Source organism: Podarcis vaucheri (genome assembly GCF_965113315.1).
Source record: "Podarcis vaucheri genome assembly, chromosome: 6".
NCBI classification, from domain to species: domain Eukaryota; kingdom Metazoa; phylum Chordata; class Lepidosauria; order Squamata; family Lacertidae; genus Podarcis; species Podarcis vaucheri.
This window is the reverse complement of record NC_138764.1, coordinates 75892119-75907771: the sequence shown is the minus strand read 5'-3', so window position 1 is coordinate 75907771 and position 15653 is coordinate 75892119. Positions and strand designations below refer to the sequence as shown.

The following is a 15653-nucleotide window of genomic DNA, read 5'->3' as shown; positions in this document are numbered from 1 at the left end:
AAAATAGTGGATTGCTCAATTCATCCCCATCACTATTCAGCAGAAGTGTGGCAGCCCCACACCTGCCAGTGTTACTGCAATTAAGGCTGAGGAAAACAAAAGGTTAATACTGTCCAAACTCTTGATTGAGGACCTGACAAAAGCATGCACCTTGACTGAATAGCAAAAACGTGTGCTTTCAGAGGGAAATCTACTTCAAAGGTTTTAAACAAAATGTTCACAATTAAAGAGTAATGTGCGGAAAGGACAAAAAAAAATTAAACTACCTCTACCTAAAAATGAAAAAATGGCAAGCATATAATGGTTATGTGATGAAACAATTTGAGACACAGCATTGTGCTCTGGCCAGGAGCAAAACTGGCAAGAATTTACCTCTAAAAACAAAACCTGTCATTTGAAGCATTGTTATTTCCTGGGAAAGAGGGAGGATGGAATATTTGCAGCTAGGGGGGGTATGCTATAGAAAGCAACTTCAAAAACTATTCCAATGGCATTCATCCATAAATTTGTTTGCATTGTTGCTAACTATAGCTTGTTTTCCTCTCCTGGCTACATTAACCTTTGACCGCAGAGGCAGTTCTAACACAAGGGGTTAGTTGGTGGCCAATGTTCACTTCCGTGTCCACAGGTTAAAAACAATGAAACATTTAACAAGGGTCATGACAAACTATATTTTATTTTATTTATTTTTTGTGTGTGTACACACACACAAAACCTTACATATAATAAAAAGGTATGGCTGTCATCACAGTTTGCATGGCTACCAATAGGTGGCTCAGCAAACAACAGCGTTATAAGAGCCTTCTGAGAGCTGCTGGGTCATTAAAGCAGCATTGTAGGGCTAGGAGAAGTTTAGTGGAGAAGGGAAACTGAGGCAGATAGGTGGCAAGCTCTATGGGTAGCTTATTTGGCGAGCTCCAAAGGGAGGGGGCTGCTGATTTTGTCAGCAGGGAAGGGGAAGGGGTAGGTATCGTGGGTGAGCATATATCTTATGTATTCTTTCTTTTCCCCCCTCCAGGTGTATGTACAGTCATACCTCGAGTTGAATGTGCTTTGGGTTGAGCGTGTTCAAGTTGCGCTCCGCGGCAACCCGGAAGTAATGGAGCATGTTACTTCCGGGTTTCGCCAATTGCACATGCGCAGACACTCAAAATGACGTCACACGCATGCGCGGAAGCAGCGAAACGCGACACACACACGCGCAGATGCATCTTGCGTTACGTTCAGGATGCAAACGGGGCTCTGGAATGGATCCCATTCACATCCTGAGGTACCACTATATGTGTAAAGAAGAACATAAGGAATAGGAAATCTGCACTGGAATCTAACAATCTAAGGCAGCAATCCTACTTCCCTGTGGGTTAGCCCTATTGAATTCAATATGGCTTCCTTCTGAAAAGACATGGTTAGGTTTGTGCTGTAAGTTTGAAGAGATGAGAAACTGAAAAGCTGTGAACTCCAAACCTATACATGTTTCCTTGCCAGTAATTCCACTGTACTTAGTGAAGCTTACTCCCAAGTGTGCACACTGGATTATAGCCTTAGACAATTTACTGCAATTGTTCACAAAAACACACAATTCCACTACCATTAAAGACAAAACAAAGAAAATTGCTGGCAGGAGTCTGAGAGAATGAGAAATAAGCACCTAAACCGTAAACAAATCTACAGGCTTTCAGATAACGTGTCCGAGCCATGAAGTTGCAATCTAAATCCTAGCCCTGTCAAAAGATAGTACAGTATGATGTAATATAAAGAAATCTATGGATTTATCAGAACTGTTTCAAGAATGTTCATTGGAAAGAAATTTGCGTGTTCCTCATTCTAACTCATGCAGCTTAATGCAGAAGAGAGAGAAAACAAAAGAGGAGCTTTCAATTTAAGTATTCAGAAATAGTATTGCACCAGGTCACTCCCATGGTTAAAACGTATTGCAGGGAAATCTTCTACAAGTCTTCTTGCTACTTTTGTTCAAAATAGTACTCTTATGTTAATAATCTTGACTGATCATATACAAAGATGACTCGTATGGCTGGAACTGATCTTCTGGGCTGGTACAGACAATCACATAAACCATGGTTTATATGATTTGGGAGCAAGTTGCAATGAGCCTCAGGATCACTCAGATTTCTTCCACTCTCCCCCTTTCATGCTTTCATTTTAAAAACAAATCACAGTTCCATCTTACAGCTGAATGTAGGAGAGTTGTGATTTGTTCTTACAGAAGATAGTTTCAGAATCTGAAACCAGTTTCATCCTAGCTTATTAAAGCAAACTTTGAAGTTATATTCAGGGCAAGGAACCACATCTGGAAACTAAGGACTCAGTTACACAGCTGCAAATAAAACGTTTTAAATGGGTTGTAAAGTGCAATATACAAATGTGACACTAGATGGCGAAAGTGAGCTATGCAAAACTCAATATATTTTTCAAAATGTGTTTTTTTAAAAAAGCATTTTCACAGCGTTTTTTATGCGTGTGTAGATTCCAACCAAGTAATAAAAATGTGAATATTTATAGAAGACAGCCACTACTTTATAAAATGGACATGGTCATGAGCCACAAGTTACAAAGTCGTAAAGCAACTTCTGCCAAACATCTGGGTGGAAGAAAAGTGTTTTTGGCCACATAAATTTTATTTAATGATCTAAACTGTGCTTAACTTACCTTCAGGATTTAGGTTTTCCTTCCCATCATTAAAAAATTGAGAGAGCAATAAAATATTGTTGTGACTCTCTGTACTTCCCTAAAGTGCCGCTGCTCCTTACTCTTTCCAAGCCCTGACTTTGCTGAGTGAGGAAGGGGAAGGGGAATTTGTAGGATGCACATGAATGGCAGCAACTCTTCTTCCTCATCCCAGCTATTTCTGATAAAGCTAGAAATGGCTAAAAGACCTTCATAAACAAGGTCATGTATGAGGAAAGAAAGGAAATCACAGAAAGTATTTCATACATTCTAAAGATTAAACATGTTTAGATCAGAAAATAAGTTCAGGGAAAATGCTTAATACAACATAATTCAGGGCCAGCTGTTCTCTGCAGTTTCTGCCTAAGCATTTTTGCACACCAATATATAATTACTCTAGCTCAGAAACAAACATTTATCTTGGTACACCCAAAGGCAGTTACCACTGCATTAGTAACAACAGAAATTGAAACGAAGGCAAAATCATGACAAAATATGTAACCTGTCCCTAAATGCATAAGGCACTATGAACGTTAGTGCATTAAGACTTCCTTTTAAAATAAAACATAGGAATACTAAATAAATTAGGATAAACTCTTTCTTTATCCAGTGCTCAGTATTTTATGGGGCAAACTGTCAAATTCCCCTCTCATTCAGTAACTTAGTAACAAGCTTGTCTATTAATTGAAAGAGTTGGGTTATTGATTAATTTGGTTCCTGAATCAAACTTTTGTTACATCACAAGCCAAACAGCCATTTCTACTGTCTCTTTTCTCTGTGTTGTTTTATAGATCTCAGGCATTTCCTCTGCATTCATAAATATAAAAATTCTTTCCACTAAGCTACAGCCTGTCAAAATAAACCACAGCTCTGGACAGTTTGCTACTGGGGAACTTCCTGAGCAAGACAAAAACAAAATATAACACCCAATGGCACTCAGGCATTTGACCAAAGCATGCCAACTTTGTATGATTCAGGTTTAATGAGAGCCGGAGGAAATTTGAAGAATGAGACCCAATTCAGATTGGGGCCACCTTCTTCTGCACTTGTGAATGTCCACCTGGCATTTTAATTTGCACAAGTTGAGTAATGTGAGCAAGCCATCTCAGTAAGTATTCTCAGAGCCTCAGAGAACAGTAATGTTGTGGGCCAAGATCCACAAGCTCCTGGATTATAAAGCACATTGTTCAAGCATGTAGAACTGCCAGATGAACTGCAAAAAGGGAGCGCAAAAGAACTTCTCAACCAGCTTTGAATATATCTCCACTTTACAACTAGGATTTAGGTAGCTCTATAAGCCAACCTAGCAGTTCGAAAGCACGTCAAGGTGCAAGTAGATAAATAGGTACTGCTCTGGCGGGAAGGTAAACGGCATTTCCGTGCGCTGCTCTGGTTCGCCAGAAGCGGCTTAGTCATGCTGGCCACATGACCTGGAAAAACTGTCTGCGGAAGCGGACAAACGCCGGCTCCCTTGGCCAGTAAAGCAAGATGAGCACCGCAACCCCAGAGTTGGTGACGACTGGACCTAACGGTCAGGGTTCCCTTTACCTTTTTATAAGCAGAACAAAAGAGTGATGTGGTTACTCAAAGGCAGGTCTCTTTAACTCATTTTAGTTGAGAATGTGTTCCATACTTGTAATAGATCCAGAAAGCAATTTGCTCGCCACCCACCCAACACTTTCTAGACAATTCACACATTCATGTTAATAATTCTTAAAATCAAAAATATTAACATCTGGATATGCCCCCTACAAACCACACCAAACCAAGTGCTTCCAATTTAGTAATTATTCTTGTTCTTGTCCCAACTATGTCCTCCTTTAGTAAATGAAAAAGCTTTTCCTTGACTTAAATATACTCTTGATTGAGAGCCTCCAGATGGTATATGAAAAAGCTAGATACAACACCCAGCAAACATAAGCATTCCTTGTTAATGACTTACCACACCAGTGGGGCAATATGTGTGCTAAACGCAAAAGTTTGGAAAATAAAGAGCAGTTCAAACAAAGCCTGGCTTAGAAGGATAAAAATGAAGGCTTTGTCCCTTAAGTTTTGCAGATAGACAGTGACTTACCGTAATTAAGATTCACATTTACTTATTTGTGTCTTAACAGAGAGTGGTAGAGTGGGAATACTCATTAAAGTACCTTGAAGTGGCCTCTCATGGATGAAGCTGTCTCCCACCTTAAGAGATCCTTGAAGGTGAATATATTGCTTTAGAAGTTATTTTGCAGAAGAGAAATAAAAAGGTGAGCCTATTGTTTTCAATCCTCCAGCTAATCTAAATACCGGATTTAGCTTACAGCTGCAAGCTTCTCCTTGCTCATGAGAAAAAACAGGACAATTTGGAAACAAAGCCTGCTAAGCCATGCGTTGCAAACTTATCAGCTTCTCCCTTCATCACTGTACATCATTCCTATGGGATAACCAGCCTCATATAACCAACATGCTTAAGTCTAATTAATGCATGAACAGGTTAAAGCCATACAGGAGTAAGCTGTCCTGTGAGGCTGAGCTCACCCAGGGAGGTACTATAATCAAGCCTTTGTTCCCTTTTAGTCTACCTGAGAAGCTCAACATGAGAGGAGGTCTGAGCTGGTTGTTCCAAGCTCAGACTGCATGGCTCCCTCACCACTGAAACCAAGTCAAGTTTTCCTGCCTGTGCAACTTATTCTGATTCTGTATAGAAAAGCACATGAATCTGACCTTTGGGGAGTTTGTAAGTTTATCATTTTTAACTTACCAAACGTATGGTCTTTTGCTGGGGAAGAGCAAAACTTTGGAAGGATATTGGAAGGGCATATTTTAAAGGTCTAACAACCTATACTTCCAGGCTTTACTTTGCTGCATATTTTGTGATTTTTAATCTCTGTTGGGGTTCTCTCACCAAAGAGTACTTGCCCCAAACTTTGCTCTTGGCATCCAGGAATTTTCCTTTTATACCTATTTTTTACTTGCAACCAAGAATTCCAAGGTTTCAGCAGCTGTGTTTGTAACCCTTCAGAATGCTTATGGATTTGCTTTTGTAGGTGAACTCTGTACAGACAATTGATTATAAGAAGGAAACACTCTGCTTTGTCCCTTGCAAATAAGGTGAAATTACACGTGCAGTACACCAGTAATTCTTAAACAGCAATCCAAGGACCATGAATGGTGTGCTCAAGATGGACTGCTCTCTGAAATCACAAGGGAAATTAAATAAAAATGCTGATATGTCAGAGGTTTCTTTGCTGTTTCTACATACAATAGCTGCTTGTGCCGTATTTATGAAATGGAATGTTTCAGAAACGCATACCCAGTAGGTTAGTTCTGACATACTTTTGCTACAAATTAAAAAATTGTCCCTTGCACTGCCATGCCAACAGCAAGCTGCAATCTATGCATTAACAAAGGCTAACCAGTGACTTGAAGCCTTGCTTGCAAGGTTCAAGAAGCATTTGGATGGTTGCTTTGGAAACAGAATGCAGACTAGGAATGTGCTCTGCATGAGGCCACTTTGGACACTGTCTGGAAAGTGCAGCTGGCCCAAACCAGAACTGTGAGATTGTTAACTGGGCCTGGGCTATGGGACCATATGATGCCAGTGCTTCACTAACTGCTCTAGTTTCTAGGTCATTTCTGGGCCCAAGATTAAAGTGCAGCTTTTCGCCTTAAAAGCCCTTAAGAAGTTGGGACTAGGATACCTGAAATACCATTTTTTTAAACCACATCATGAGATCCTCTTTAAGTTCTGTTCCAGAAGCACTTCCCAAGTGAAGTAAAATGAGTGAGTACTAAGATGAGGGCCTTCTTGGTGGTGGTGCCCTGGTGCTGAAATTGTCACCTCCCCCCTCACTCACAAAAGTCTTATTGTTATGAATCATGCTTGGTGTTCTGTGTCTTTTTGTCAGCTGTCTTTACGCTTCTTTCTGATGGAAGTATTTTATGCTGCTAATTGTATTTTTATAATATAGTGTTGTTTTTTAATATTGTGTGCAGCCCAGAGAGCCAGTATTATATAAATATAGAAAATGATGGTAATAACAACAGACAAATCTCCCATTTGATGCAGCAGGGCAATTGCTATTCTTACAAGAAAACTCGATGGCATTTGTGGCTTTTAAGTGTATCCACATATTTTGAAAATGTTTCAGTGAAATCAAGGATGTGCAAACCTAGCTATACTTCTCCATTCTCTTCATCTCACACTCAGTTGTTTTGGTTTGAATACACAATATAGTCCCATCAGAGAAGCACAGTGGACTTTTATTTCAGAAGTATTTTAAGCAGACACCCACATGGGAGCAGAAATGCAAGAAGATCTGCAAACAAAATTTAATACAAACAGTGCCATACAATATAGTAAAATGCAGTTTAGGAACTCCTACAACACCCTCAAGTAAGTAACAAGCAGTATAGTGGGAAGTAAAAAGGGTGCACACATACAATCCCGATTTGCTTTTTTGGGAACTGGCTGTTGTAAAACAAATGCAGAGAGCTACAGATGGATTAACATTTAAAGATGGGTTCCTAAATTAGACATCTAACCTTTGCAGTCAACCCAAGTTCCTAAAAAAACCCAACCCTATAATGAAGGGGAAAGCAGGACTAACATAAGAAAAACATTTAAAATGGGAGATCCTAGAAATCTAGATAGTGCTTTTTTGGAGACATAGTCTTGCCAATGTTGTTTAAAGATATACCCAGGAAGAAGCTAATGAAGGTTCTTTTGTGGTTTTTTTGCCAGAGATAATAGGGGTTTTTTTTACATGAAAATGTCTTTTAAAAGGCATAAAAAACCCACTGGTTCAAAGATTACAGTAGTCAAATTAACAGATTGGAAGGGGGGTTGGCAGAATCTTATAATGCTTCACTAAGTGATAAAGCTCCCAAAGAATGTGGCTCAGACTCCAAGGATACACAGTACAGTGGTACCTCTGGTTACGAACGCCTCGAGTTATGCTTTATCAGGTTATGAACGTTTTTAACCCGGAAGTGAGTTTTCTGAGTTCTCGGGAGGCCTCGCCGCCGCCTGGAGCCAAGCCCAGACATCCACAGGGCCTACGGAGGCTCCGCGATCAGCCTCCAGCCATGAGAGCTGTCGGAGGCCTCCACGAATGCCCAGAACCAGGCCCCAGGATGCCCAGCAGGTTGCATCCCAACCCCAAAGTTAGGTAAGGAACACTTACCTAACAAAGGCCAAGAGCAGTGAAGCTGTTAAGAAAACAAAGATGAGCCTGGGCCGAAAAGCCCTTTGCCAGCCTTGCCCCACCCCCAGCTGTAGCAAGATGGGTGGCACCTAGCCAGGTAAGCCCACCTACCCCGGGGGGGGGGGAGTGGAAAATTTTGGGATTCTGCAAGGGATTTTGGGATTTGTTTATGTGAGTCTGCCCTGCGCCTTTGTCTCTGCTTTGCTCCTTCATTTGGGGGACTTCTGGGGGACTCTGCCTTCTGCCATTGTTTTGGGGATCGTGTGGAGCCCAGTTCAGCTACCGGTTGATTGTGTGACTGCAGAAATGGATAAAAGCCCCCCATCCAAACAATGACTATCATCAGTGCACATAAGCTCAAAAAACAAAGCAGCTCAAAAAACCCTTTCGTCTAGCGTGTTTTTTGTCTTGCGAGGTACCACTGTATAGCAAAACATCTAACCTGCATCTGCTTTCATTTGGATCCCCTGGTCAAGTCTTGTCCCTTTCCTGGAACAATAAATATATGAACACTGAGATTTAAGAAAGGCTGCTCCAAGAAGGTCTTCAAATTTGTGCTCTCTCTGAACACTTTATTTTGCCATACAACTTTACCAGCTGCTATGGTCAGTTCCTAGAGGAAAACAAATTCTATTTCCAACATCATGATACTCTCTGTCTGGATTTTCTGCCAAAACCAGGAAAAGCTATAATTTGAAACCCCTAAAGCAAGCAATTATATATATGCCCACACTTATCATGCACATTGTCAGGAAAATTACAGAGAAACCATGGTAAATATAACTGCAGCCAGTTTCACAAAGTGTCTGTTGCCTTTGTAAATAGGTATCATCAAAATACACCAGAGTCTGTTTAGTTAGGCATATATATATTTTCCTGTTCTGCAAAAATATAGAATAAATACTGTTAACTAGAACAAGGGTAGCCAACCTTTCTTCAGCCAGTCCTACAAGAGCCTCATGGCATGGCAGACCCACAAACCCAGACATACTGAGAACCTGCCCAAAAAGGGATACGGCACATATTATTTCTGTCTATGATATATATTCAGGCATGAAAAAGCAGTGTTGAAGGCCTCCCCCTCTGGCCCCAGCTTATTTGTAGCTGCAGCTCAGGAGAAGGACACACACACACACACACACACACACACACACTCAGGGAATGGAGAGATTTGCATTCCCATTGTTGTTCTGGACTGCACAGAGAGACTGAAATCTCTATGCTGGAGTAAGGAACCCGTGGCCCTCCAGATATTGGACTCCATTTCCTTGACCACTGGGCATGAGGATCGTGGCTGAGGGGAACTGGAGTCCAACACCTTCTGGAGAATCACAGGTTCCCCATCATAGCTCTGTGATCACAATAGCACAATGATGGGCCTTGACAATGCCAACTTCTGCTCAGTAAAATACATATGTTAAGTTGTTGGGGGGCTGCCCTAAATAATTTAGCTAGACACAGGCTGCCATTTAGCAGCCCCACCTCAGAGCTTCCTGTCATCTCCAATACTAAATGTCTGTAGAGTGAACACACATACAGATCTGAGACATGTGCCTGCAAAGACACTACACACAAGTACAGCCTGGTGATATTATAATTAATAATAAATTCATAATCAATACCCAGCTATCTAAGGCAATTGTAAGGCAAAATAGTCCTATTTCACACAAGGAGAAAAGATATATGCAGGAGAACTGTGTCCTTGATCATACGAAGCAAACCAATACAGAAGCTTATTCCTATGCAACTCTACATCTTTGAATAACCAATACAGTCCAATCTCTGTTTATGTAACCCTCTGGTTATGTACACTTTGGGATGCGCACGCGACAAACCCGGAAGTATTTTACCGGGTTTCGCCGCGCGCGCATGCGCAGAAGTGGTCCTCAGGTTGCAGAAACCTCGAGATCCAACCAGACCTCTGGAACGGATCCCATCTACAACCGGAGGTACCACTGTACAACTTATCTGCAGTGCTGATTACTGAATGAAGTACACTAAGGGGTATATTTGCAGTAAGATATCCACAAAGTGTCTAATAGGCATAAATTAATTAAACACAACTACTTTGTCCTACACTGCAAAAAGACGTAAGGGCAGAAAACGAGTATATTTTCTGTGGGGTCTGTGAGTACTATGCAGAGTAAGCACTGAAAATATACGTTGATTTCTGTCCTTGTCTCCTTTAATCAACTTCTGAACTGAAAGCTCTTGGGCGGAGTGGGGTTTTTTACAAGGTAAGGCACACAGCATAGTGCCTAACACTCACCTCTCCTTCAACTTCTGAAGACCAGGATTCACACAAGAGCCTAAGTAATAAGAAAAACAGAGGGAAATGCAGCCAGATTCACAAACAACCAATCCTTAGTTTAATTGCATGTTGTTATGAGCACAAGCTCTAGAAGCCCCAGGGTATGTCTCTGGGCTGACGGCTTCAAAAAACCTGGGACCTGCTCCAGAGCTGAATTTTTGAAGTGCTGTACTCCTATTGAAATTGGTATTTAAAAGTTAATATCCTGGGCCTTTCTTGCTTAACACAGAGAAGATTAGAATAGAAAATATACAGCATATGCTACAATACCTCAAAGAGACATTTATAGGAAAATACTTTCCAGCCTGGATCACAAGAAAACTTTGGGAAATGACCATTGGTTTCATATACATAATATATAGTATTTTTGCTTGTGTGAACATTTTAAATAATATGCTAGTCACTTTTACTTGCAGGAGGTATTTAATGCAAACATTAAGAAATGGTTTCTACTACATATCGGCAAGTGGTACAATGCACTCTACCACTCTTATTCAGAGTGCAATCTTATGTGTAGCTACTTGGAAATAAATCCTATTGGGTTCAGTGAGGCTTATCCCAAGTGTGAATAGGATTTCAGGCTGTGTCCCTTTAACCTAGTCAGCACAGGCTAATGTAGTCAGTTTCCTGGGTGTGGGAATAGAATCAGAATCTTTATACTTGGACATATTTGCCTAGTTCCAATGATTTCAGAATGATTCATTCCTCAACTGCTGGGCCTTGTTCTACCTGCCTAACTAAACTGTAGCTGATTATTTGAGACACAGAAAAGGATTCCCAGAAAACTGTGGATTTCATAGAATTATAGATTCGTAGAGTTGGAAGGTACCACAAGGGTCATCCAACCCCCTGCAATGTAGGAATCTTTTTGCCCAACATTGTTTTATTTAATTACTGATTGTAGGTTCTCCTGCCTTATATTGGATCTGCCTCACTTTGATCTCTGAATGTCTCCAAAGTAGTATCTGTAGCAGTGCTTATTACAGAATTTCATTTAAACATTACTTTGTTCTTCATTATCCTGATATAGTTATATTTGTATATTTTGATACATAGGTGCTTCGCTGTCTTCAGAGTTCTGGGCTCCAACTTTCAGTATTTCTTCTAAAATAAAAGTTGAATTTGCACATTAGCACCTCTGAACACCAACAACTATGATGCTGCATGGTGATGAAAGAGAAGAGAGAGAAAGGTCCTGGCTCTTTCGGCCGGATTTCCTTTCCTTGCTTACGAACCCTGTAGCCTGCCTAACCCTCAAATTAGTGTCTGATCATCCTTGTCATACAAATGTGATGCTGAAAAGGACCAGGGTCTCTGAGTTTGATTTCCTAAATAAAGTGGTGAACATGCACACATCCACAAACCCACTAAAAACAAACAAATCTACAAAATGCAGGCCACAGTGTTACGCACAAAGAATAGGTGCAATGCCAAATAGTGTATGCAGGGAAAATAGATCACTTAAAGCAAAGCTTGCCAGCCTGACCTTCCATCCTTGCATCTTTCTCTGTCTCCTCCTCTTTGAAGCCAGAACTGGGACAGGGAGCCTACTAAAGGAATTTTATCTGCCGATTAAAACCTTGAGCTGATGCAATACCAAAGTTTTTCCAGATTACTGTTATTGTCTGAGGCCTTAGCATGTGTTTTGTATGACTATGATTCTTCAGGTAGGTGTTACTAGAAGGTTTAACAGAAACACCAGTAGCAAATTTTGGAACAAACGGGATTTACACTGAAGGAATTATTTGAACATCAAGTTCTCCGCACATTATAGACATAAGGACATGTACAGAGAAGCTTACCTTCCTAGCAAATGAAATTTCTGCCATTCGCTAATTTCCAAACAAGGGGGCAAAAGTTCTATAGAAAAGCAAACATGCTGCCAGAAGGGATTAGGCAAAGAAGAAAAACACTATCATCAAACTGTAGAATCTCTCCTTTCTCTCCCCTCCCACCACCTCTGTGGGAGATGATTTAAGGGGGGGGGGTCAGCGAAACTCAACAGAACACACACACACACACACACACACACACACGTAAATGAACTGACCTTTGTGCCTCCTGACCTTGGCTCCAACTCCCTTTTGCTTCTTATCTTGAAAGGATTGCCCTTGTGGTTCCAGATCCTGCCTCCCACTGACCACACCTTCCCACACCCCTCCAGTTTGTGGTCCTAGTCTATTCATCCAGAATCTCCTAAGGGTTTTTGTGGATCTTACTCTCTCACTCTTACTCCTGCACATTAAATATAAATATCACGCTGGCCCTGGCAAAGCTCATTTCCCTGGCCCAGTCCTGAGGAATGTGTCCAGAGTCCTAGTTCAACTGGAACAGAGAAGGTATGCTTAGAACTCTCCCCCCCCCCCAAAGCAGCAAGCGAGACTCAGCACTGAATGAAAAGGTAACAGGCCAGAGTCTGACTGAAGCAAATAAAGTTCCATCAGAATTCCTGGAATACTGGATAGCGGCCAGGGGCTTGATGTCCTTCCACTGCTGTCACGCTCCTCTGAACTGCTGGAAGGTGAACAGCTGCTAAATGCTACTCATCATGCACAAACAATATCCTTATTTTGAGAACACAGATGTGCCCATAATTCTTTAGTAGCATTCAGGAGATTCTGATCAAGGCAGGCTGCTGTTATTTGAAGGGCCAGATGAACTGCATCCAAGAGTATTAAAAGAACTGGCAGATGTGATCTCAGAACCACTGGCAGTCATCTTTGAGAATTCCTGGAGAACAGGCGAAGTCCCGGCAGACTGGAGGAGGGCAAATGTTGTCCCTATTTTCAAAAAGGGGAAAAGAGAGGACCCAAATAATTACCGCCCAGTCAGTCTGACATCAATACCAGGGAAGATTCTGGAACAGATCATTAAGCAAACAGTCTGTGAGCACCTAGAAAGGAATGCTGTGATCACCAATAGTCAGCATGGATTTCTGAAAAATAAGTCATGTCAGACTAACCTGATCTCGTTTTTTGACAGAATTACAAGCCTGGTAGATGAAGGGAACGCAGTGGATGTAGCCTACCTTGATTTCAGCAAGGCATTTGACAAGGTGCCCCATGATATTCTTGTAAAGAAGCTGGTAAAATGCGGTCTTGACTATGCTACCACTCAGTGGATTTGTAACTGGCTGACTGCCCGAACCCAAAGGGTGCTCATCAATGGTTCCTCTTCATCCTGGAGAAGAGTGACTAGTGGGGTGCCACAGGGTTCTGTCTTGGGCCCGGTCTTATTCAACATCTTTATCAACGACTTGGATGATGGACTCAAGGGCATCCTGATCAAATTTGCAGATGACACCAAACTGGGAGGGGTGGCTAACACCCCAGAGGACAGGATCACACTTCAAAACGACCTTGACAGATTAGAGAACTGGGCCAAAACAAACAAGATGAATTTTAACAGGGAGAAATGTAAAGTATTGCACTTGGGCAAAAAAAATGAGAGGCACAAATACAAGATGGGTGACACCTGGCTTGAGAGCAGTACATGTGAAAAGGATCTAGGAGTCTTGGTTGACCACAAACTTGACATGAGCCAACAGTGTGACGCGGCAGCTAAAAAAGCCAATGCAATTCTGGGCTGCATCAATAGGAGTATAGCATCTAGATCAAGGGAAGTAATAGTGCCACTGTATTCTGCTCTGGTCAGACCACACCTGGAGTACTGTGTCCAGTTCTGGGCACCACAATTCAAGAAGGACACTGACAAACTGGAACGTGTCCAGAGGAGGGCAACCAAAATGGTCAAAGGCCTGGAAACGATGCCTTATGAGGAACGGCTAAGGGAGCTGGGCCTGTTTAGCCTGGAGAAGAGGAGGTTAAGGGGTGATATGATAGCCATGTTCAAATATATAAAAGGATGTCACATAGAGGAGGGAGAAAGGTTGTTTTCTGCTGCTCCAGAGAAGCGGACACGGAGCAATGGATCCAAACTACAAGAAAGAAGATTCCACCTAAACATTCGGAAGAACTTCCTGACAGTAAGAGCTGTTCGACAGTGGAATTTGCTGCCAAGGAGTGTGGTGGAGTCTCCTACTTTGGAGGTCTTTAAGCAGAGGCTTGACAACCATATGTCAGGAGTGCTCTGATGGTGTTTCCTGCTTGGCAGGGGGTTGGACTCGATGGCCCTTGTGGTCTCTTCCAACTCTATGATTCTATGATTCTATGATTCTATGAATCTAGACAATCTGGGTCTTTGTCATTTGGAGCTGCTGTTTTAAATAATCTCCCTCTTAACTCTTCTCTCTTCAGTGCTGCTGGCTGATGTTTCAAGTGTTTGTATGGAGGGCAGCTTCTAGTGACCATTGCCTGATTTTTGGAATCCTGGCCAAACAGGTTAGGAACCATCCAGACATAACCTCAGAAACTGCTCAGGTGATTTGGCATCAGGCCCTGTCACTCAGCTGCAATGTGAATGAGACTGTAAGGGATACAACTGAATTTTATAAATAGATTTTCTGTGCTGGACAAGCTGCTTGTGTAATTAGTTAAACCTTCCAAGTCTCTACACAGCTGCAAACTATTTTGACCATCACAGATTGTATTACAGTGCAGCGTGTGCTCTGAACAACAACAAAGAGTGTGAACACAGGACCCACTGCCATCTCCATCGGGAACAAAAGCAGGGATGTTACAGGAAACAACTGGCAGCATTTTATCTATCATTACAAAACCTGTTATGCACGTTGCATAAACGCAACACTGTACACTGAAAATATGACTTAACAACACCATACATAATGCAACACACATTTAAATGTCAAGGCAAGCTACCACCATGCTACACACAAGCTCCTCCCTGCAAAGACAGAACGAGGGTACACAGCTGAGAGTACATGCTTTTCAGGCAAGTCATAGAAAACAGAAAGCTGCCATATATTAAATTGGTCCACCTAGCTCAGTATTGTCTGCACTGATTGGCTGCAGCTCTCCAGAGTTTCAGAGACAGGGCTTTTCTAACCTACTAGGAGATACCAGGACTGAATTTGGCTTCTTTTGCCAGCAAAGCATGCACTCAACTCACTGAGATATATATGTGGCTTTTGTAAGTCACTTTGAGACCTTTGTGGTTTAAATCAACTAATAAATAAAATAATGATAATAATAAAGCTGAAAACCTGGTAACTTTTGAAAAAGCATTATGTGAGTTACTGTGATATCACTGTGAAATAAAATCCACCCCCCTTTCCCCAGTGTTTTCAGGAGGGAGTTTGAGTGGAAAATATGGGGAACTTGACCAATAAAAAACAGGCAAAGGTAGGTGGTGTGTGCACGTGGGCAGGAGGTGCTGTGCTATGACTGCTCAAGATAAGAGAAGGGCCAGACAGATTTAGCACCCACAACGTCCCCTGAATATTCAAGCCAAAGCTCACTCACTTTCAAATAATGAAGGAAGAGTTCTCTGGATGGAAACAGGGGCACTTAAAAAGTGATACGCCTCCTGGGTGCAGGACCAGATCACAG

At 41.7% G+C, this 15653-nt stretch overlaps 1 protein-coding gene across 7 annotated transcripts in view; it reads right to left on the bottom strand.

The window, feature by feature from the left end:
* The window catches only part of LOC309535516 (rho GTPase-activating protein 39-like), a 91412-nt gene that overhangs the window by 42278 nt on the left and 33481 nt on the right, over positions 1–15653 (bottom strand). Inside the window, exons 1-2 of one of the 7 annotated variants that reach the window (XM_082228632.1) lie at positions 12236–12561; positions 10144–10183 (exon numbers count right to left, since the gene is read on the bottom strand). The exons of 3 other annotated variants lie outside the window; for them this stretch is intronic. In XM_082228632.1, coding sequence (XP_082084758.1) covers positions 10144–10183; positions 12236–12428 — 233 coding nt within the window. In that variant the 5' untranslated portion in view covers positions 12429–12561. Of the gene's footprint in view, positions 1–8316; positions 8364–10143; positions 10184–12235; positions 12562–15653 lie in introns of those variants that run through there. 3 more of the 7 variants (XM_082228631.1, XM_082228635.1, XM_082228636.1) reach the window with 3 other exon arrangements.